The sequence below is a fragment of the Argopecten irradians genome, chromosome 13 (assembly GCF_041381155.1).
Source record: "Argopecten irradians isolate NY chromosome 13, Ai_NY, whole genome shotgun sequence".
In the NCBI taxonomy this organism is placed as follows: Eukaryota; Metazoa; Mollusca; class Bivalvia; order Pectinida; family Pectinidae; genus Argopecten; species Argopecten irradians.
In genome coordinates this window covers 21,346,038-21,370,652 of record NC_091146.1, presented here as the reverse complement: position 1 = coordinate 21,370,652, position 24,615 = coordinate 21,346,038, and the positions used below count along the sequence as shown (strand labels likewise).

General features: G+C 36.8%; 2 protein-coding genes and 1 long non-coding RNA gene across 4 annotated transcripts in view; 2 read left to right on the top strand and 1 right to left on the bottom strand.

The window, feature by feature from the left end:
- LOC138305885 (mucin-2-like) overlaps positions 1-24,615 on the top strand; it is a 403,923-nt gene that overhangs the window by 351,829 nt on the left and 27,479 nt on the right. The window lies entirely within an intron of this gene.
- LOC138306492 (uncharacterized) lies at positions 1,056-11,760 on the top strand. The gene is made up of 4 exons (XR_011205880.1): positions 1,056-1,182; positions 7,269-7,366; positions 8,869-8,945; positions 10,204-11,760. It is a non-coding gene; the product is annotated as an uncharacterized lncRNA (long non-coding RNA).
- Positions 12,671-20,540, bottom strand: LOC138306491 (transmembrane protein 267-like). Of its 2 annotated transcripts, XM_069246957.1 has the most exons (4): positions 20,331-20,540; positions 20,032-20,145; positions 17,097-17,544; positions 12,671-16,150 (listed from the first exon to the last, which is right to left on the bottom strand). In XM_069246957.1, the coding sequence occupies exons 3-4, from the start codon at positions 17,406-17,408 to the stop codon at positions 15,824-15,826; spliced, it is 639 nt and encodes a 212-aa protein (XP_069103058.1). In that variant the 5' UTR covers positions 17,409-17,544; positions 20,032-20,145; positions 20,331-20,540; the 3' UTR covers positions 12,671-15,823. The 2 variants fall into 2 exon arrangements, with proteins under 2 accessions (XP_069103058.1, XP_069103057.1); XM_069246956.1 differs by lacking the exon at positions 20,032-20,145.

The window sequence follows — 24,615 nt, the reverse complement described above, 5'->3', positions numbered from 1 at the left end:
ACCAAACAGGGTCAAAATGACTAAACTCAAAAAATTTCGGAGTTCACAGGTTTAATGGAAGCTAATACTCTCCATAAAAGTCAAATTTGTAAAATCACTGACCGACGTCGTGACGATGTCTTTGTTTCATTCTATATCTGAACTTGTAGGTGACCGTTAAAATCATTTTAGACGTTTTAGGGTATGGCAAGCCGTTTTGATATTTAATACATAATAGCTTAAGTTATGGGGTATAAGAGTCATAAAGTTTGGATTGGAAAATAGACTTGTTTTGATAATTATACCTGTGACCTTGAATGATAAGTCAATATCGATGAAAAGCATAACTTTGGTAGACATTTCTCCATGCTATGTCTATGTAGCCTATGGAACCTTGTACATTTTTGGCGGGAAAACGACAAAATCGCCATTTTTTAAACGGCCGTATCTCTGCCATTTTGGATCAGATGACCTTGAAACTTTTCATTACATAAGGGGTTTAGTCACCAAAGCTGATTGGAGGTAATGCGCTACTACTAAGTTACCTGAATCCCAAATATTTCAGTGGTGACTAACACTGACGTTATATCTTGTTACGACTTACAATTCTAAGAAATCTTTGTATTATTGTGTAATACACGTATTCTTATTCGTCATACCATTGTTACATAATAGCCCTCCCACTTTTTTGCTTTTATTTTTTGATATTGTAGAAGTTGTATCAATTTGTTTCATGTCTTGGCACAAAAGGAAAGCAGATAAAAAAACAATAAACAAATATTGATTTACTACTTTCACTTTTTACAAGCATTATATGCGAAGACTAATATTTATTTGCATGGTAAAGATGTGCGAAAATTATTGATAACAAACTTATCAAGGTAATATTGATAAAAAAAACCCTTTGATATGGAGCTAGGCCATCCTGTATTACAAAACATGCCATTATATTACTCAGACCAAATTGTAAAGCTCTTCAACTTATAAAGGCTTAAGGACTGCAGTACTTACAGTACTTTGATTTTTTTTAATTAATAGAATTTGGAACCGGGTAAAACGTTATAATCGAACGCACCCGTTAACCCGTGTTATAAGTCGCAGTCTAGCGCTACGAAATCCGGCTGTCGATTGTCCCAGCAGCGTAAACTTTTGGTGTTATATTCTGCTGATCATGAGTGTTGTGAAAGTACACGTCGAATATTGGTAAGGCATTGTCTTAAATTGTGTTTATCAAACATGAAATTTTAGTGTAAATTACACAAATGCAAAGCTTATTTTAGTTACTTATCAACACACATACTGATATTAAGTTTTGCCTGAAGATAAGAAATACATGTGACCACAGGAGTTTGACGTTCTGTCATTAATATAGGTCTATAACAGTAGGGATATATTTATTTTATACGATATATTATTAACAGAACGTCAAACTCCTGTGATGTAGGCTAATCCTGGTCAATATATAGTCGCAATCGCTCAGCTTGAGGGACCAGGGTTACAAACATAATAAGACAGAGTGATTCTGAACTGCTGAAGTTCTGCCACCCCCCCCCCCCTCCCAATCAATCGCCACCACATACAGGACCGCCAAGATATATGATGTGGTAACTGTTAGCATATGGGGCGGCAATTTGAAGTTATACAAGATGTTGGTTCAAACCCTCTGCCCTGGGGGCATGGCAGTTTGGCTGTAGATATTCATGAGGACTAATTTGTCTCTGAAAATGAGTAAAGTACCTAATCACTCATAATTGACAGTTAATATCCATATGCTATAGGATGGCCTAGAGAGATTCCAGTTGTAAGTTTCGTTTACTAAAAAACAACCAGATGAGCGAATACAGGCCTAGTAGACCTTGTTTGTAAGACTTTGTATTTCTAGATAAAACTAAAAAAAACCCAATAAAACTAAAAAAAAACAACAACATACAGTATACATGTCTTAAATTCTGATAAAATATAACTAAAATTCAAATGTAAATATATCACGAATTGCATTGACCAATGAAATGATCAAAAAGTCAAAAAGGGGTATATGGTATAAAGTTCAATGAATTTAAAAGCGACTACATTTAGGATCTTATCTTTTCTCTTTTTTTTTCTAACAGACTTTATCTTTCCTAATGCCTCTCATGGCACCGCCTCACTTTTGGCCTTGAGTTGAGCGTTCGCCCCTGTGAGGAAGGCTCTGGGGAGTTCTGTCCCCTGGCCGAGACACACCAAAGTCAGTAAATTGCTATACAAGAAGACACAACATGAATATACTGCAGTCTCCCAAACCACGCACCTTGCACAACATACACGCAACACACCGCATACATGGGAGGCCTCCTTACATGACCATAGCTGTTAATAGGACGTTAATTAATCAAACAAACAAACAAGTATTTACTAAAATGACTGTTAAAGATAGATGGTCATGAAGTGTGGATTTCAGCACTGTTTGTTTATGACAGCAACATAGTCAAAAAACAGTGTTAATATGGTGGAAATTGTGTATGAAGGGAACAGTATATATACGTACTAGTCCTCGAACACCCGGATAAAAAAATAAATATTGTAATTCTGAAAAGTTTTGTACCTATTCTGATCTCTATTTCTCAACAAAATTAATGATTTTATCACATAACTGACCTGTTCAGAAATATCATAATGACCATTTTGACGTCATAAACTTAAATATCCCTTGACAACATGTTATTAACAACAATTATGACGTCAAATTGGTAGGTTTAACGTCATAACCTAATGTGAAATCATGATTGGTCCTCGGAAGATGGATATCACATGCCTAATTTCCTACGAATACAGAGGCCTAAAATTTTTCACTGATATTTCTATGAATAAAAAGTTAAGGTGATAACTTATAATCTTACACTCTTGACTATATATAGCTAGGCAATAGGAAATTTTATTTAACTCATTAAATAATTTGATATGATCACTCGCCTAAAGGATTGTGGCATATTTAATTATTTAACTTGTTTGATAATTTCATATTACATAGCCACTCCATAGTATATTACTCCTCCTCTATTCTTCTAAGTCCCATCATCTTGTTCTATATTCAACAAAAATCAAAGCCAACTATTTCATTGGTAATACCGTAAATCATGGATTAACAGTTAACACATGTTTTTAATAACGATCCAAATAGAAATGAGAAATTCACTTTTTTTTCCTTACTCCACACAATACCATACATTGAAAGTGCTATTTTTAGCTCCACACAGGCCCGAAGGCCAGTGAGCATTATGTCATGGCGCGGGTCCGTCGTCCGTCCGTCCGAAATCAGACCCGTCAATACATTTCCTTTAATTCGCTACTTGTCATAGAGTTCTGCATGGATTGTAACTCAAATTTGGCCACAAACATCCTTGGGGGAGGGGGAACAGAACTTGTTTAAATTTTGGCTCTGTCCCCCCCTGGGGCAGGAGGGGCGGGGGCCCAATAGGGGAAATAGAGGTAAATCTTATAAATCGCTACTTGTCCTAGAGTTCTGAATGGAATTTGTAACCAAATTTGGCCACAAAACATCCTTGGGGGCAAGGGGAACAGAACTTGTTTAAATTTTGGCTCTGACCCCCCCGGGGGCAGGAGGGGCGGGGCCCAATAGGGGAAATAGAGGTAAATCCTTTAAATCGCTACTTGTCATAGAGTTCTGCATGGAATTGTAACCAAATTTGGCCACAAACATCCTTGGGGGATGGGGAACAGAACTTATATAAATTTTGGCTCTGGTCCCCTGGGGGCAGGAGGGGCGGGGCCCCAATAGGGGCAAATAGAGGTAAATCCTTTAAATCGCTACTAGTCATAGGAGTTCTGACATGGAATGTAAACCAAATTTGGCCACAAACATCCTTGGGGGAAGGGGAACAGAACTTGTATAAATTTTGGCTCTGGTTCCCCGGGGGCAGGAGGGGCGGGGCCCAATAGGGGAAATTTGAGGTAAATCCTTTAAATCGCTACTTGTCATAGAGTTTGAATGGAATTGTAACCTAAATTTGGCCACAAACATCCTTGGGGGAAGGGGAACAGAACTTGTATAAATATTTTGGCTCTGACCCCCCCGGGGGCAGGAGGGGCGGGGGCCCAATCAGGGGAAATATAAGGTAAATCCTTTAAATCGCTATCTTGTCATAGAGTTCTGCATGGAATGTAACCAAATTTGGCCACAAACAATCCTTGGGGGAAGGGGAACAGAACTTGTATAAATTTTGGCTCTGACCCCCCGGGGGGCAGGAGGGGCGGGGCCCAATAGGGGCCCATTGGGGTAATAGAGGTAAATCCTTTAAATCGCTACTTGTCAATAGCGTTCTGAGCCATGGAATGTAACCAAAATTTGGCCACAAACATCCTTATGGTGGAAGGGCGAACAGAATTGTATAAATTTTGGCTCTGATCCCCCAGGGGGCAGGAGGGGTGGGGCCCAATAGGGGAAATAGAGGTAAATCCTTTAAATCGCTACTTGTTGTCATAGAGTTCTGCTTGGATTGTAACCAAATTTGGCCACAAAACATCCTTGGGGGGAAGTGGGAACAGAACTTGTATATAAAATTTTGGCTCTGGACCCCCCGAGGGGCAGGAGGGGCGGGGGCCCCCAATAGGGGAAAATAGAGGTAAAAATCCTTTAAATCGCTACTGAGTCCTTTAGAGTTCTGAATGGATTGTAAAAACCAAATTTGGCCACAAACATCCTTGGGAGAGAAGGGTTTGAACAGAACTTGTATAAATTTTTGGCTCTGAAAGGGGCCGGGGCCCAATAGGGGAAATAGAGGTAAATCCTTTAAATCGCTCTAAATATAATGAGTTCCAAATTTGGCCTGGAATGTAAACAAATTATGGCCACAAAACAGACCTTGGGGGCGGGCGAAATAGGGGAACAAGAACCTTGCTACTAATAAATTGTTTTTAACAAATTTTGCCCCCCTGGGGGGCAGGACCTTGGCCCCACCCTGCGGTGGGGCCCAGTAGGGGAAAAGAGGTAAAATCATATAAATCACTACTTGTCACTAGAGTTCTGCGAATGGAATTGTAACAAAATTTGGCCACAAACATCCTTGGGGGAAGGGGAACAGAACTTTGTATAAATATTGGCTCTGATCCCCCCGATCCCCCGGCAGGAGGGGCGGCGGCCCAATAGGGGAAATAGAGGTAACATCCTTTAAAATCGCTACTTGTCGGTAGATTTCTGAATGGATTGTAACCAAATTTGGCCTCACTAAACATCCTTGGGGGGGGGAAGGGGCAACAGAACTTGTATAAATTTTGGGCTCTGACCCCCCAGGGGCAGGAGGGGCGGGGCCCCCAAGGGGTAATAGAGGTAAAGTTCCTTTAAATCACAGACTTGTGTCATAGAGTTCTGAATGGAAATGTAACCAAATTTGGGCCACAAAACTAGTCATCCTTGGGGGAAGGGGAACAGAACTTGTATAAAATTTGGCTCTGGCCACCCCCCGGGGGGCAGTAGGGGGCGGGGGCCCCCAATAGGGGAAATAGAGGTAAATCCTTTAAATCGCTACTACTTGTAGTCATAGAGTTAACTGGCCAATGGGAATGGAACACTTGTAAAATTTGGCCACAGACAATTCCTTTGGTCATAGAAATCGGGGAAATTCTTTAGTTCAACAGAACTTGTATTAAATTTTGGCTCTGACCCCCCGGGATGCAGGAGGGGGCGGGCCCATAATAGGGGAAATAGAGGTAAATCCTTATAAATCGCTACTAGTCATAATAGAGTTCTGCATGGGATTGTTACCAAATTTGGCCACAAACATCCTTGGGTGAAGGGGATACAGAACTCGTTTATGAATTTTTGACTCTGGCCCCCCGAGGGCAGGACGGGTGGGGCCCAATAGGGGAAATAGAGGTAAATCCTATAAATCACTTCTTGTCCTAGATTTTTGTTTGGATTGTGACCAAATTTGGCCATAAACATCCTTGGAAGAAGGGAAACAGAACTTGTATAAATTTTGGCTCTGACCCCCTGGGGGCAGGAGGGGTGGGGCCCAATAGGGGATTTAGAGGTTAATATTAAAATTCCTTCAGAAAAGAAACAATGAACCTGTATTCAGAACATTACTTGGCATTACAAACCAGGTGAGCGATACAGGCCCTCTGGGCCTCTTGTTCTTAAAGAAGATAATTTTTGCCATTATTTTAACATAATGAAATATTTTCATAATAATTTTAGCTTTTCATGAGATGTTTATTTTGGCGATCGTCAATTTAGTAATTTGCCATCAGACATATCATCTGCTCATATTCAGATTAAGGAACTGGTTAGAGAACTTGTTTTATTGATGGAAGAAAAGTATAAAGAAGTATTCATTGTTTAAAGGGACAATTCAGTCTAAGAGAACATTAAAATTTGTACATATATCGGAAGAAACCAATTCTCATGGATTTATTTGATCAGCTCGGTCTTTGTAACTGTGTGATAAGTCCTGAAATACCCAATGTTTCGTGAGTCATATGATTATAGAGAGGTTACAAAACTCGCAGCGGCTGATCCGCCAATTACACATTTCTGGGTCGAACTTCTGTAATGGATGCTGAACCCTGTCCACCCCCCTTGCTGGTAGGGAGTAATGCAGCTTTTGTCTAAAACAGCGCTCAACAATCGCTTCACTCTGACAGTATTGCTGCGTTTAACCTTGAATTAGGATGTAAATTGTCTTGCTAAATTCATTTTAATCACATTCTCAGTGGTTTATAATTTTTATTTTGGCATTGAAAATGCTTGACTCTTTGGTGGGTTTTCATGGGCGTACCGCGTCCAAATTTGTGATGTACCTGCTTTAGTGTGTGTTGTATTCAAACGATTTGTTATTTGAACACAACTATCATATTATTCTTACTAATCAATGACTTGGAAATTTGTTCCTATGTGTTTTTATGTTATATGTTTCATTAAGAAATGTAGAAACAATACTTTTTTGCTAATATTTTTGCTTCTTGTGGTTATGTAAAAGAAGATATTAGCCTGAGTGAATTGTCCCTTTAAAATATAATGTCTAACAAATAAAAATTACATATAAACAAAGTATAATGATATATGTATGCACCACACCCTCCAATATGAAGAAAAAGTTAAGAAATATATTTTACAGTGACTACTGATCAAGAGGGTATACAGAGGCTGGATGATGATGAATGATGATGATTAGACACTATAACCTATATAATCTCTATTTATTGATATGTTTCCGTGACTCCTGAGGGTATGATGGTCGGTCTGATGATTAGACACTAACCTATATTTACTTATATTTATTGACATGTTTCAGTGACTCCTGAGGGTACGGTGGTCGGTATGAGGAGCTTCGCAGGGCCATCCTTGCTGAGGTACCTAATGCCGACATCACCGGGGCTGTAGGCCGTTCCTGTAAGTATCTCCATGGTTACACAATAATCGTCATTAATAACATCTATGATTCAGAACAATGTTTCATCCTTTTGTTTTCAAAGTCAATACTATGAAACCAATATTTTTCGTGGATGTTTAATTTTCGTGGCTTTTGTACATGTTTTGAACCAAAACCAATGAATTTACATGCCCACGAAAACCTTTTTAGCTCGCCTATTTGAAGAATAGGGGGAGCTAATGTTGTCAGCCCGGCGTCGGCGTCAGCGTTGGCGTCCCATTTCACGTTAAAGTTTTTGAGTAAGTTTCTGTTTCGTCAATTGTTCAAGCTTAAGTCATCATGAATGTTTACGATTTTATTTTCCTAATGTGTATGGATGCTGAACGTGATAATACAACCAATTTGGGGCCCTTTAGGGTTTTTTGAGTCTGTTAATTTGTCATATTTCCATGTTAAAGTTTTTGAGCAAGTTTCTATTTTGTCTCAATTGTTTAAGCATAAGTCATCATAAATGTTTATGATTTTATTTTCCTAATGTGTATGGATGCTGAACGTGATAATACAACCAATTTGGGGCCTTTTAGGGGGTTTTTGAGTCTGTTAATTTGTCATATTTCCATGTTTAAATAGTAAATACTTGAACATCAACTTTTTCTGAATAGGCGAGCTTTGCTGTTCTCCAACAGCTCTTGTTATATCATATGATGATTGGTACCCCAGCGCATTACATCAATTGATCACACAATACAGCTATAAGTAACGTCTTCTCCACGAATTAAAGTGTCAACGAAATTGTAGAATTGTATAATCCTCGAAAATTGAGCCCAACAAAAATAAATGATTTCACAGTATTCCCAGGCCTAAGGGGCTGTGTTGGCCAAGTTTTTCCATCCATATAACCGCTAGACCTGCAACCCAGAACCTGAGTTTCACAAACTTTAACATCATAAGGAAACTCCTTAACTAAATATTTTCCACGTAACCTTGTTATTCCAGGGGGTTACTATCACAGACGTTATATCCAACCCAGGTATATCTCATAGAAAAACTGGAGGCAACAGAAGACTTTGATAATTTGATCCATGGATGTAAATGAATTATATAATGGTACACTGGTTGACTGTGTTGCTTTGAAGTTGGGTTCTGTAGTCTTCGAATGAAGTCTCTGCAGACCTGACTGTCATTTATCTGTTCTTTTTCTCCTGAACTACCTCTATTTTACTATGAGATAGTCCAGGGGTGGATATAATGTCAGTGATGTTAACCCCTGGATGAGGATGATCATGTCCAGGAAAACATCACAGAAAATAAGGGAAAATCTTCAGTCATGGGAATTTATCTTAATACTCTATGTGAAAAGGAATTTCCTTAATATGAATATATATGGAATAATGGTTTATGAAACTTTGCTCCAATATATGAAAGGTGAATTGTGGTCTCCTTAATGACAATCTCATCCTCATTCTAAAACTGTTTAAACTTAGATCTGTATTTTAGTTGGATTTAATCATCTATTTTGCAGCCTCCTTTGAGGTAACGATCAACAGCCAACCTGTCTTCTCCAAGTTGAAGACCCATGGTTTCCCTGATGCAAAGCATGTAAGTAAAATACAATTATCATATCCGTGGGGTGCTCTGTTCGCGGTACACACATCCCTCTATATATTCCGTCTTTGCATATTACAGAGTTAGTTCCCTTGCAGGCAGGTATCGATTGTAACGTTATTATTTAGTGAGTGCAATTCACATAGTTTTCTCCGAAACATATGACGTGACGCTCCCAAACACATGACGCCACAATCAATACCTATAGCTACATTATGTACCGACAAGTGCAGATAACTCTGTAATATGCAAATTCGGAATAAGCTGTATTAGCTCATTTGCATAACAGTAGTCTAGTGAAATTTAAATAGTTTGATGGTGCTTTGAATTGATGGATTTGAGGAAACTGCGAAAATACTACTACCGTATTTTCTGGACAATAAGCCGCACCTGTGTATAAGCCGCAGAGTCCTTTTTTTTATTAAGATTTTTTCAGGTTTTGTACACGTATAAGACCATATGATATCCCACAAAATTTACCGCTATACAATACAGTACACTTTAAATATCATGCCTATATAATTCCATAAGGTGGTGAGTTATTGTGCAGGCATTGATATCTTATATGTAGTAATTTAAACCTGCCTCAGTAACCACCTACGTGATAAAACCACATTTCCTGTGTTTAAAGACCACTTGCATAGTGATAAAGACCATTTTCCTCTGTTCTCTGTTTTGACAGGTTTCACTGTACGTCCATGGTTAAATACAGGGAATATAAGGTTTTAAATCCAGTATAAACTAGTGAATTATTGTATGCCAATATAAATAGCTTCCTAGGACATAACTTACCATATTCGCCATAATTAACACCCCTTCTCCTATAAGCACCCTCCCCTTTTCTGGAAGAGTTATATAAATGCCCCCATCTGCTACATGTACAGATTTAACAACGTTTTTACAACATGTGATACCTCTAACATCAGCATTGTATCCCATTTAACACGAACTTGCGAGTCTTTTATATGTGAATCATGATATAGTATAATAATGTGTCTCGTAGGTAAATGGCATATGTATGTTTACTGTGACAGGTTAATGCATCACGAGTACAGAAAGAGTTTAAATATTGCCGATTTTTTTCATCCACAACGTACAATTTTGTTCACTATGTAAACTCATCTTTGTTAATTTTTGTGTGTGTATGCATCAGGGCTAACATAGGTATACCGGAGGGAATTGTTTTGTTTTGTGTAATAATATATATAATCAATTAAGAAAGCATATTGAAAACAGTTATTTCTCCTTTCAGGTAATTGAACAAGTCCAAATGGCTCAAAAAGGGGAAGGTACAACGGAGATCACGGATTCCCAATCTCCGGGTTGTACCATTCTCTAGAACAGGAGGGGTCACAGACTCCATAGATAGTCCATTCCAGCATCAGCAGCCTTTGAACAATATTCAAATTACCTTTTCATGTCACCCTGACTCACCTCACTTCCTTCCAAGCGGATGGAAGAATTCACATGTGCCTAGTGTGATGTACTAGTCAATTGGACAGAAAACAATATCCAACCACACTTTTAATTGATGCTTCAATAATTTATTTCAACATTTTTGAACAAATATTTAACAAATATATAAATCTTTTTCTTGTGAAAATGTTGAACATGGCATGTTACTTAAAAGGAATTAATTTTGATCATAACAAATGTTTGATTTATATTTCATAAAAAAACACCAAACATAGAGCTTATCAGGTCTATTTAGTTAAATGTCCCATTAACATTAACAGCCAAGGTCATGTAAGGACATGCCAGGTTTGTCAGGTTTTCAGTTAAGCTTTTTGGTTGTGCTCAACCAAGAAAAGCAATATGCAACATATTAATATTTTGTCAAAGTTGATTTTCTGTAAAAGGAATTTACATTGGAATATTAGTTTTTGGGAATCTTTTTTCAGCCGACATATTTACGTATTTTCTCCTGAATATGTTATCCGTGATATTATATCATAAGAGTTGAATATTTGATACAATGTATTACATTTTGAGTTAAGGAATATGTATAATTCTGTGATATCGTAGAGTAGACACTTTTTTCTTGTTTACATATTAAATTTGTACTATAAACCAACATATTTGGGTGTGCAGTTCACGTAACTGATATATCGGTATTTGAAGTAAATTAAGTTTTTCGCCTTTAGTTAATTTCTACCACATGCACACTTACATTGGAAGGTATTTGAATCAAATTTGTAAATTAGCAAAATATATCGATCAATATATATGATTTTGAAAGGGAAATTGTGTTAGCTGCCTGAACTTATTTTTCAAATAGAAATTCGAAAATTTAAAAGCTTCATCTTTACAGTATTCCATGTATAACTCATTCACCCCTGTAATTTCATAATGGACTTGTCTAGTTTTAGATTTAGAAGAGTCTAAATATGTCTTTAGGGGGGTAATGAATTAACTGGCAATTATTTGTATTTACCATTGTTTATGTAAGGTAAAGTTGAGTATAGGAACAAGGGTTTGCCAATATTAACTGCTGTTGTCAATTTATTCTTCAATTTTCTCCATATTTGAGAGCTGGTGAATCGCTTATGATGTAAAAACGCCACAGTCCATTGGAACGGCGTCTTTGCGGACGACAGGATAATAAACAGTTCTCATTTATAAACTAAAATTGAAGAATATTGTCCTCAGTTATTGTAAATTTTTATATCATATTTATTTTGTTGTTTGTATTATATGCATGTAATATGTAAAAATACCATAGTCATTTATGTTGAAGATTACAATACATAAATCAGATTGTTTTCATAGAATGCACCAACACTCGGTCACAAATAAAGACAGAATTAATTCTATTATTGTACCACGTGATACCTGATATTTAACGTTCATGCAGGACTAGTATCTCTAGTGGTGATGGACCATAACTATTTATAATCTTCCCGCTGAAATGACATTAGTGGGAGATAGCATCTTCTAGTGTCATTCCATCACCAATAGAAACAATAGCCCCGCACAAACACGATCAAGTATATCATATGGTACAGATTTATAATAGGGTACACTATTATACAGTCAACCCCCAGTATCTAACCGAGTGTCTGAGTATTTGTGTAAACATGATACACTTATTTCTATGCAATGAAATCTTATGTTCTATATTAAAGATGCTCCACCGCTGACAAATGGTATTTTTTTCACTATCAAAAACAGGAGCAGACGATTTAGTATTTTTTTCTTCAGTTACAAAAGTTACTTACTTTACACCATTACCACCATTGAAAAGTTTGAGCTTCTAATTTTATTTCAAGTTAAACATGTGAAAAATAATTATTTGCATCCCGAAAAAAATCCGTGGCACTACTTCCTATATGGAATGAAGTACTGATTTGGCATGCATCAAAAGCAAAACAAATAATTTAATATTTCTTTGTGTTTTAATTAGACATATATATACACGGTTAACACCAATTATTGTTCAAATGATGAATACCAATTATGATCTGTCGGCGGTGGAAATGAAATCTTATCTGTTAAAAAAAGACACAGAAAATGTGGTAGTAGCAAAGCTTGTAGCTGCAATATAATTATCATTGAAATACTTTGTATTTAACAGAGTATTTTGAGTTAAACAAAAATTTGAGAGGTTTGACTGTATTTATATAGTGTACTATTTACTAATATATTACTCAACAAATCCACTGTCATGGTTAACATATTTCTAATAAGAATTATCCAATTATGAAGAATAAAAATGTAAAATCCATGTAAAAATAAATTTATAGGAAATATAATTAAAAATATAAGACATCTTGGAAATCTAATATTAAAGTTAGTAACATGTGCGATACATTGTAACTCTGTAACTTATATAGTAATTCCATGTTAAACAATATTGTCCATGTAATTCAATACCATAATAATAGGATAGAATCTAGATTAATACAACATATTACTTATGTAAGCACAGGGGCTCGTCATCAGTTCATTGCAATGAATTGTAACTCTGTAATTTATACATCAATTCCATGTAAAATAATATTATCATTTATGTAATTCAATATCATAATGATAAAAAAGAATCCGAATTATTACAATATATAAGTAAGCACAGGGGCTCGTCATCAGAAAAAAAATGTCTGGTCTGTTTTAATGTATTATACTATTGTGAAGGTGTTTCCCTAGTCCTTGTGTTTTCTAAATTAAAATAAATGTTGATACAGTATTAATTCATAATTAGATACATTTTAATTACATGTATCCTGAACCATATTAATGTTTCAAATTTTTATATACTGAGAAATCCATGGTAAATACGAATGCTGCTTACTCTATTGAATTTATTCGTGTTTTATTGGATAGAATTGAAGAAATTGATTCAGATGTAATTAAAAATAAATTTCTGATTTAATTTAAAGTACATTTGTGTATTTTGTGTATATTATTTCTATGGGTATTATACAGTTATAGGTATCAGGGTAGTTCGTTTTGTTTAGTTTTACATCCTCATGCTTATTAACAGCCGAGGTCATGTAAGGAAATGTGCCAGGTTTGATGGTCAAGGAAATCCAGAGTACCCGGACAAAAACCACCAAACAGTCAGTCAGTACAATGCAACTGGCTCACATACATGGGTTTCGACAACTCCCGACACAGAGGTAGAGGGCTTGTGGTAATATGTCCGGACATCTTAACCATTCTACCACCGCGGCCCCCTTAGAATGGATTTTGATTTTGATTAGTTTTGGACTGAAAATTAGCCATTTTCTCCCAAAAATGTGATATATAATATTCATAAACACCTTACCTAACAATTGATACCTACCCTAAAGACCAAAAAAATATATTATACAAATCATACAAAACAAAAGTGAAGGTCTCATTTTAATTACCAGCTGATCATGAAGGTAGATTTTGGATATTGAAAGAAATATCTTTACCTAGATATATGTGACCATAACATTGTAAGACTCGTCACTGAAGCTGCACTCCCAACACGTTAGAGGTTTATCATATCAAGAGATTTTTTAACAAAATTTTGTTTTTGTTCGTATTACCTAGTGTTTAAAGAGACTCACTCACTGAGAACACTGTGATAGGCTATAAGCCTGATTTCAAATCCTATTGATATTTGACATCTGTGTTTGTCAATGAAATGTATGTAAATTCAATCTGATTAAAATACAGATCATTATAGTCTCTCTGTTAATGGATCAGAGTGATAATGTGTATCTGTATATTAATCAGATCAATAGAAATTGACCATTACCTGGTACATATATGTATACGCTATACCTTTAAAGGCTTTTGATATCATACACACAGATGACTCATAAGTAGTACCTGAAGAGTTCTAACTAAGCCTATTCTGTTTTTGCATATTACAAAGTTATCTGCCCCTGCGAGTTGGTATTGATTATGATATCATGTGTTTGCTTGCATAACGTTATATATTTCTGAGAAAATGATGTGAATTGCAACCACAGAATAATGATGTCACAATAGATACCTATCAGCAAGGGAGCTAACCCTGTAATACGAAAAGACGGAATATAGCTAGCCACTATCTATTTTAAATCAGGATTTTTTTTCAATAATATTGTCACACAGGTTCTCAGGCTATAGAAAACCACACGTAAAACCCCAAACATATCTCATGCAAAACGAAAAACCTTCACTTACAAAGAATATAAAAGAAATTGATGTTAATGTCACTAACAATGAAGACAAACAATTATTAAAACATAGGTACTAGTGTGAATGGCACTACCAAAAAATACCTACATGTATCGTACGTAGTTAAGATAATGTAAAATGATCTCTGGATGAAGTTATCAAAATCAATCGATAATCAAAACATTTACACAACAAATACATTTCAATCTAAATCACAGAATGCATGATATCAAGCCATAATAATTAAAATTTTAACGAAGTATAAATCTTAAAACAACATTCAACCCATTCATCCCCAGTGACACATTTAAAATCTTCAAACTCAAAGGTTGGAACGGTTCATTATGGATCTTCAAGGGTGGACGAGTTATGTAGAAAACAACTTTACTAAGTAAAGTGAGACACTGCATTGTAGCACCAAAGCAAGAGTTTCCAGAGGAAAATCACCGACCATATACCATATCAGTAGCTCACAATTCTATTAAAAAACAACAGCCAGTGGTCAGTACCTGGCAGCTGCCCTACATGGGATTCATACTCGCATCCCAGAGTTGGAGGGCTTGTGGTAATATATCTGGACACCTTAACCACTAGGCCAGAATGCCATCAAAGAATGGTTAGATCAATTTCTTAAGTTAATATTGTCACAGTAACAGGAAGTTCAACTAAATTGTGTGAAGGGATCTGAATACATCCCATAATGTTACAATTTTTGTATGCCTACTAATTATATAAAAGATCAAGGTTTAGTCAAAGGGCCACACCTGCTGCAATGGATCAATGGTCAACTAACAAAATCTTATTATGGGTCACTTTTTAGACAGAGTGGACTGTATTGGAAGTGAAATGTATAACTCAGTGTTTGGAGAGAAGCCAGAAAGGGTCATAGTAAAGAGCTGGTTTGACTACACAATTACTGACATATAGTTTTGTTTTGTTGGTAATGTGGGGAATCTATTTGGGAGTTGGTATCAGTAATAATGAAAACAAATTACATACCGGTAGATCCTAAAATTAGACAATAGAGAACGTTATATACACTTTGTTTTTTTATCAAAAATGCTTTTGATTGTAATTTAAACACTCTTTACTATATATTATTGAACTTGCACAATTGCAGGTTTGACAGTACAATATGAATCCATCACAAGCACCAAAACGGCAAGACTAAATCAATGGTTGACTGTATTGTAAATGTTAGGCTAAAATCTCGTAATTTCATGTATTCACTGTTACACTTAATTAATATCAGCAGGTACACTAGTTTGTATGATATCAGATCTCGACATCCTCCAAAACAACATCATAATTAAAGGGAATATCATTAATATGATGACGTACAGCGACGGCGACAGAGGCGGCGTACTACCGAAGGGGGGAAACCACAGGCCCCTCCGTGTAGCATCCCGTATATGGTGAGACAGCCACGCTGTGACGAAGATCGGACACAGGATGCTGAAGAAACTGTCTTTATATACGTCTCCAAGTACCCATAGGATTGTGGCGATAGGGATGATGATGGTTGTCGCATGAAAATGTGGTCTGTGAGGTAAAGAGATGAGGTCCTGTTAAAATAGAAATTCAAATGGGTTAATATCATATCATTATGATGTGTGGTTTTATATTTATCACATAATCTGCCTGATATCCAGTGATTTCGCCCGTGTAATATTTTTGCGTATGTCACTAGTGTAATATGACCTGGAGCGATTTCCATTGGCTGGAAATTCATTGTGATGTCAGACAGAAACAATAAAATGACGTCAGGAAAAACGACGTGACGAGATGTACAGGATTACGAGGACGATGGGACAAAATGGCCGCCTCTGCTGGATTTTTTTGGAATACATTTTGACGTGAAATTCTTTATGTAGGTATTTGTTGTTATGTGATAAAATGTATCTTATATTTGTGTTCATGCATATGAGATTTTATGATACTCGTCTCGAAAATTTAATTTTTGCTCGCCAAGGCTCGCAAAAATAAAATCTTCTTAAGACTTGTTTCATAAAACCTCATATGAAATGAAAACTCATGTAAGGTCCTATATATATCAATATGACATCATGGTTTATATTATATCATTTTATGTAAAAAATACACCTTGTCAATAAAGTCTGGTAAATGATAAAAGCCAGCAAATTACATCTTAATGTACATTTTTGTATGTCTTATTTCCCTTTCTTTATTTATCAGTAGCAGAGTTACTTCGGGTGGTCTTCCCTTTCTTTATCAGAAATTGATATAACCAGGTTTACTTTTCTAAAACATGTCCCTGTGTTCTTACATTAAGCATTAATAGTTTCTGGTCCAACCTAAAAAAAGTAAAGTCCAGTGCTTCATTAAAATTATATATTGTATTTATATGGACAATATTTATTTGCCAAGACCTATGTTTTGACCATGAACTGTAATTTGTGACATGCCAAGCCCCTGTGTTAAGACCATGTATTCTAATAATACATCAAGGCCCTGTGTTTTGACCATAATATGTTTTAACAATAGACTTACATGAGGGTTTAGTGACCTCGCCATGATAACATGATCCACATCCACAAACATGGCTAGTCCCATACATATCATACACTGGAAAAGACCTTTGACCCATGGCGTAGAGGTCAGAGGTCGAAGGTCAATAACAATTGCCCAGGAGAAGAATCCCACAAGCCCATGAGTCAGACTGTCCGTGATCATCCGAAACGTAAGTTTCTCATACTCTCTGGCCAAGAGGAAGTCTCCAGAACTAATAGCAGCGTAAAGCAGGAATTCATAAAGAATGGTGTTCAAGTTGATCAAAGATGAAAAAGACGTCAAACTTGGCATATTGAATTAATTTACTGCGTGCCGTCATCAGCTATGATCACATTTGAGTATAGTCCTTGATGATATTCCAGAAGCAAGTTGGATACCCGCTTCGATTGATATCATTTGTCGATCATACTATCTGTCATTGTGCCACCTGAAATTAAAATCAATTTTTCAAGAAATTCAGTGTACATTCCATAGCTCAATAACAATGTAAAGAATGCATATATATAATTAATGTCAATTACTCCCAGTTATATATTCACAGGTATGTGTTAACTGTCAGTAATTTGAGGGCAGACTCCCAAATGTGCAATGGGTTGATTTGTGTAAATGTTGATCTGTTTTTTTGGGAGGCTGCAGTATATTTGTGTTGTGTCTCCTTGTAATACTGGAACTCTTGTTATTTCTATAGTGCAATTTCACCAAAACACAAATGTCTCAGCAAAGAATCAAACAAGAGTCTCTGCCTCTCTGGTGCGACATTCAGCTGTACTGGCCCATTCCTTTCACAAAAGCAATTTTAAATCATGCAATTCATGTATTTGTCATAGTCCGCTAAACCTGCCTATATTATTAGGCTTTTTAATTTTTTCCCCCTAATATATATAGACCAAAAAAATTCAAAAAGCAAAAATATAGGCAGGTTTAGCTGACTATATTTGTCAATCATAATTATCAATGTTCATTATAAGAAGTCTACATATATATTGTTGATATTTCTGTATGAATGGAATAGTTAATAATATCCGAGAGGAAACTGAAACTGGAGTAACAACACACCTCTGGTCCTTTGGATTATAGACAGTTTTATATAAAAGGTCAACAGAGTTACCTCCCTTGTTACACTTATTCAGGTTAATAAGAGTTATTTCCCTTCTCATATTGTCTGTTTATTAGATGGCTCCTGTACAATAAACATGTGAGAGAGATTCTCCTGGTCATGTATGTCAAAAACAAACACTAACAGTCTGATTAGAATAGCTGCTCCACATCCGATTAAAATAATTAATGTACTATACATTTTCAAATTGAATAGAAGTGGTCGATTGCATTTATCAACACATTTTGAGTGCATTCTGTATGCAATTATTTCTGGATGGATGGATCATTTTGTGAGAATTTGCATTCACGAATGCATCTGGACTAAATTTGGCCAAAAATTATAAGCTGAAAGTATTGTACGTCCCTTCTATGGTTGTTTAAAAATTGAGGTGGCACTGGTCATTCGATTTCTTATTGGACATTATTTTGCTGACTGTCTTATGACCTGATGTTTCAGAACTTAATTAAGTACTAACCTTGTCCTACTAAATTGAACATTTACAGACAACGCGAAATTTGCCGGTCTGACGGACATGTCCGGCAAAATTTGACTCTGACCGCCTATTTTAAAATCCGGTCTTTTTTTGATTTTGTTTGTTTGTTTGAGTTTTACGGCCCATCGACAACTAAGGTCATTTAGGGCCAAACTACAAGTCATGCATTAATATCAGGATAAAAGATCAGGGTAAGAAAAGGCAAGTAAGGACTAAAACACAGATTGTAAACGTTTATTTGATAAAAAAAAAAGGTTTGCATGGGATAAAATAGTTTTGGCTAAAACACATGAGAAAACTCATGCACAATGTTGATGAAACGATGAAATGTTGAGTTGATACGATGATATGATGAGAAAACGTTCATATTTTGTTTAAAATACCTATCTCTTTGAGATAATTGAAAATACGATTATGTCTCACGGCATGAAACAAAGTGTACATGTCGGAGACATCATAGTACTTATCTCGTATGTGTTTAAAATCAATACAATGCAATAAAACATGCTCCACTGTGAGAGGAGAATCACACATGCATGGCATGTAGGAGGATCCTCCCCTCTCAATAGATAGGAATGTGTAAAAGGAGCGGGTCGGTGTGACTTGTACTTGTTGAATTCCTGGTCGGGGCACTCGACAGGAATGTGTATTTTCCCTGTTCTTCTACATTGGCGCCCAACTAAATAACCCATGGTAGGTGGTTAAAGAGTCTCGGGTTGAGATTTAGGAAATCTCCAGAAAAACAGGGGAGTAATGTAAAAGGAGCGGGTCGGTGTGACTTGTACATAGTGTTAAATACGGTCTCTGTCACTCAGCTGACGGAGCATGCTTCTTTGGCTCAGTCGGTAGAGGCGTAGATTTCCACGCCGGAGACCCAGGTTCGATTCCTGGTCGGGGCACTCGACAGGAATGTGTATTTTCCCTGTTCTTCAAATGTGTAAAATATGTGAGTCCAATTCGGAGCCAAGTGAGAACAACTTCCTCTCTGCCGTCTCTACGACTGGACAGATTAGGATTAAGTGTAGGTTGAATTTTAAACAGTTTATTGTTTGATGGTCATGCAGGTCTGGATATTGTATGGGTTACTATCACCACAGCAGTTTGACGTTCTGTTAATATATATAGTGTATTTGTTAATATATATAGTATAGTATAGTATACATACATAAAAAAATACCCCTATATACTATATAAAAACACTTTTAGGGTATTTTTATATATGTATACTATTGTAACAGGAGAGGAGAAAATGTAGCGGCCAGACCGGGATTCGAACCCGGGACCCTCAGAACACTAGTCGAGTGCTCTACCGACTGAACTACCTGGTCACCGATGATCGACCCAGTCCAATCCCGTTACACTCCAGCTCCCTCCTTTCTTGAAGTCTTCGCCCTCGAAGACATACGAGAACCTTCCAAATACCACCAACGTAACCCCTGGAGTAGAACAATCATTCAATGATGACTATTCCCATAACATGAGAGTCAAAAGGTCAACCGTTTTCGGACGTTATTCTGGTGAATGTCAACGTTAGCTAGACACAACATAAAACTTCAAAATTGTTAGATTATCAGAATGAAGTCGAAGACCTGAAAAACGGCTGTGTAACCTGATCACTTACCCAATCTCTTGTATGACTTCGTGTCAAGTGAAATAGAACACGTGTATTCAATTGTGATCGATTGATGATTTTGCTCGCCTTTTTTGTGGTTGTTATTGTACTGATGACATTCTAAAACTTTTCGCAAATGTTCGGCAACAAAAAATGCATGTCTACCATATTTGTGTACAATATGACCGGAAGTAGTGACATCGAACTCGCCGATTTAGGTGTTACGTAGCATTTCCGGTTTGAGAATAATGTTACTATGTGTGCCATTAAGACACTTCGTCCGCTTTATAACGACCAATTTGTGGCTTTAAAATTTCGAAAATATTACAAACTAATAGCAGTGTCAAATGTTAATGATGACTTCAATTTTGTTATACCACATAAATATAATTAACTGTTTCTTTGTTAAATATATTATGATACGAAATGACTAGTACTCGGACCATAATTATCGAGCTGGGACAAGTTAAAATTCGGACCAATTTCAAAGCCATCCTGCTCTCTCTACTCCAATATTAGACATGTTGATGTTCATAGGAGAGAGTGATTGGTCAAATCAGCACACGCATGCAAGCTCATATTTTACGTTTTCTTCTTCTTTGAACTGACTACATTCTATGTGAACATGTTTTTAGGTCATATGTGACTCAATTACACTGAAACTTGATGACATGGTCCATGATGTCCATATACCACAGCCCTGTGGCTGGTTCTCCTAATAGAGGAGGGATCTACTACTACTACCTGGCAAAGTGTTCGTATTTTTTGGGTTAATCAGAAATCCAAGATGACCGCCAAAGTCGCCATCTTGAAATCACATTACGAACATATGCACAAGTCCAACCAGTGCGATTAGGTTGAAACTTGCCAGAAATGATCCTGACATGTTTCTGACCAGGTGTTATTTTCGGGTCAATTCAAAATGCACAAAAAGGGGAACAGTTCAACTATACAGGAAAACAACACAAATATACCGCAGTCTCCCAATACACGCACCTCGCACAACATACATGTGTAAAAGGGAGCGGTTTCTGTCCTAGAAACCTAACCCAGGTTCTGAGATCTCGGGTCCATTAGGGTCTTAGATTCTGGAACCATAAACTGAAGCTTGCAATTGGCGAATGAACACAGACTCAGAAATATACGTTCAATATAATTTATTGTGGATAACAAGTGTAGAAATTAACGACGAAATAATACATACAATAGTGAAACAACTCGACTCACGCCAACTCTCGTACACCCTGCCTACATAATATGTACACCCTGTTAGGATAAACCAGCTATTTATCAATGAAATTAATACTATTTATAGGTACTGAAATATACCGCCCGATACCCAAAATATACGTTAATCTAGTGGCTACATGGCTTACTCCTATGTATACGAAAGTATGAAACTACATTATAAACTTCATAGCGTTACCTAGTACTAGTGGCTACGTATACCCTATAGCTAGGTATAGAACAAGAAAGAGTCAGGCAGTCTAACAAGGACTTGAATCTGACTAACTAAACTACTGTTAAGCACGCGACTTTATAGCTAACGTGCGGCAAACAGCACGTGCATTATTCGCGCCAAATCCACTCGGAACTCATCCGGTCCGACTACATGTTCCGAATGTAATAAACAAACAAGATGGAAGTCGAAACATGGAAACGAAGCAGACGTAAAATCACACTCCAAATTTATCGTTTTCCCTGAACTTCTACATTCCTCCCCCCTTAAGTCAAATGTACTAACATTTGGCTAATGAAAATTTGGACGCTACTCGTAGGGAAACAAAAAACACAACCATGACAAGTAAAACTTTCCAAGATACATCAAACCACTACGGTAGGTCTATGAGCTCGATTTACATGATAGCTTTAACTAGCCTAGTACTAAACAATTTCACAGTGATAACCTTATGTCAAATAATCTCGCAACACACTCAATCACACTGGACCAATACTGAAAAAATATATTACAAAAAAAAATGTTTACAAACAAACGTTCAAGATATTTTTTTTTCCTGGAATCCAAATACAGTGTACAAAAATTAGACTCCATTTACAACCATACGGCCAACGATATTGACACAATCTTACAACAAATTACTGACAGAACAGGAGTATATAATTCCTGAAATGTCTACCACAAATAATCTTCTCTTAAATTTAACAAAAATAATAAGCACAGCGTATAACAATAATGCCCTGGTACACTAAGAATTTTATCAACAACCCTTTAGATAACATCGAGTTATATAAGAAAACCATATGGGAAGAATCCATTACTAACAAAAACAATTCATGGATTCAGTCAACATAGGCAAAATAAATTTATAATTATACTAATTATAAATATAGCAGGAACTTAATTCATTACTAAAACAATAATTTGATTCAAGAATTAGTTACATGCCCAATAATCTATTACGATGAAAAATTCAATATAAAGGTAATTACAACATTTGGCTACCAGGCATTTATATACAACAACAGCACTGTGCATATGTAATTATAATACAATATATAGTCCAATAACCAACCCCCACACTGGATATACATGTACATTTTAGCTAATAATTTTCAAACATATCAAAGTTAATGTCTGATGGGGCATACACTTCTTGTGTAGGCGCGCGACCGCGTAGCCATTTGACCTGATCGCGAATGATCGCTTGACCCCGACCAAGAGGTACTACCTCTTGGTCCCGGGCCACACTGACTGTCCGTGACGTCAATATGCTGGTGGAAGTACCACCAGCTTCCTGTTGGCGTTGGCGCGCGGCCTCCTCACGGCGACGGCCCATTTCCTCAGATACTTTTACAAAAGGCATCCTGAAAACCCCTGGATTTATATATTTAGAATTTGGAAGTTGCCTTCCCACTACACATAAAGGCTTAGCCTCCTGTTGCGACAGCTTATGCCGGCTGACATAATGCCTCAGCAGCTGATTCCTGCGCACAAACTTTACTGGACATCTAGTGCAACAGAAGTATGTAATATCCTTCCTATGGATTTGGTTCCAGTGGAGCCTCATTGCTGATTGCTGCACTGGTTGAAAAGGGCGTTGTCTCCCACAGGCTGGGACTGGGCAAGCCATCCCGGACTCCCATGCTGGGTTCAAATCGGTGTCCAGGTTGTCAACATCCTGTCCTGGTACTGTGATGTCTAGAATATCCATGATCTATAAAATGTCTCAGTTCAATGTGTTTTTGAGGGGGGCCCACAATGACAATATTGTACCTCAAACGCATATGATGAAGTGATGACGTGTTTTTTTGTTACAAACAGCAGGACATATACTGCTTAATTAATTTAGTATATCTTTTTTCCTTAAAAAACTTTGTGCCTCTAGTACTAAACAGACTGAAACCATGTCTTTATAAAAACAATACTGATTTTTTTTTTTTTTTTTATATTTCTTTTTTTTCAGATCTATGGTGAATATTTATCAGGGGGTTTGACATTCCTGCCAGCTCTAGTTTTTCGGGGAGTTATCTCCCTTGGACTGCTGTGGAACTGGATTTCACTATGGTGCCATTCAACTCTTCACTATCACTCTCATTCACAGCATCCGTATCTAAATCCACCCAAGCTTCAGGTATACTCCTACCCAAATATAGCTTTAAATGGTCTATATGGACAACAATAGGTTTCGACACAGGTGTTTTCTGTATCCTATAATTGACATCTGTCAGTCTCTCAAGGATTTGTATGGACCTGTCCAACCTTGCCCTAACTTATCACTAACAGTGGGGGATACCATCTCCAAACATATGCTCCTTCATCAAAATCCCTTTGTTTTGAGCCATGGTCATAGTACATTTTTTGTCTACTTGCAGCAGCACCTAACTTCTGATGAACAAACTTAAATGCAGATCAGGCTGACTGTACCCAGGAAACATACTCTATGGGACATCTTTGCTCAGTTTCGGGAGGCAAGCCTACCATGATATCTAACGGACAAGAAACTTCACGACCCAGCATGACCAAATTAGGACTACATTCAGTACTGCTATGTCTCCTAATTGGAGGCTCGTCACCAGTATTTACTGTGTGTTCAACTAATTTTGTCTGACCTATCTCTCCCTTTGGACTTTGGAATATGTCACTATATTCAGTTACCAAATCTGTGGCCATTTGTTTCTCTGACGGTGTCAGTTCCGGTGAGAACCGGCTTACCATTGGCTTTAAATAATCAGGTAGTGTTCTAAGCTTCCCTCAACTTCTTCTATTTCATGAACCCCATTTACCGAGGACACGTCGCCCACAATAGTATTTTGCTGTAACCTGATAGACTTT

Bases quoted from the DNA above. Each gene is read 5' to 3' on its own strand.
- LOC138306491 (XM_069246957.1), bottom strand. From the start codon at position 17,408: ATGCCAAGTTTGACGTCTTTTTCATCTTTGATCAACTTGAACACCATT. The intron at 16,151-17,096 runs GTAAGTCTATTG...CTATTTTAACAG, and splicing joins CGAGGTCACTAAACCCTCAT to GACCTCATCTCTTTACCTCA.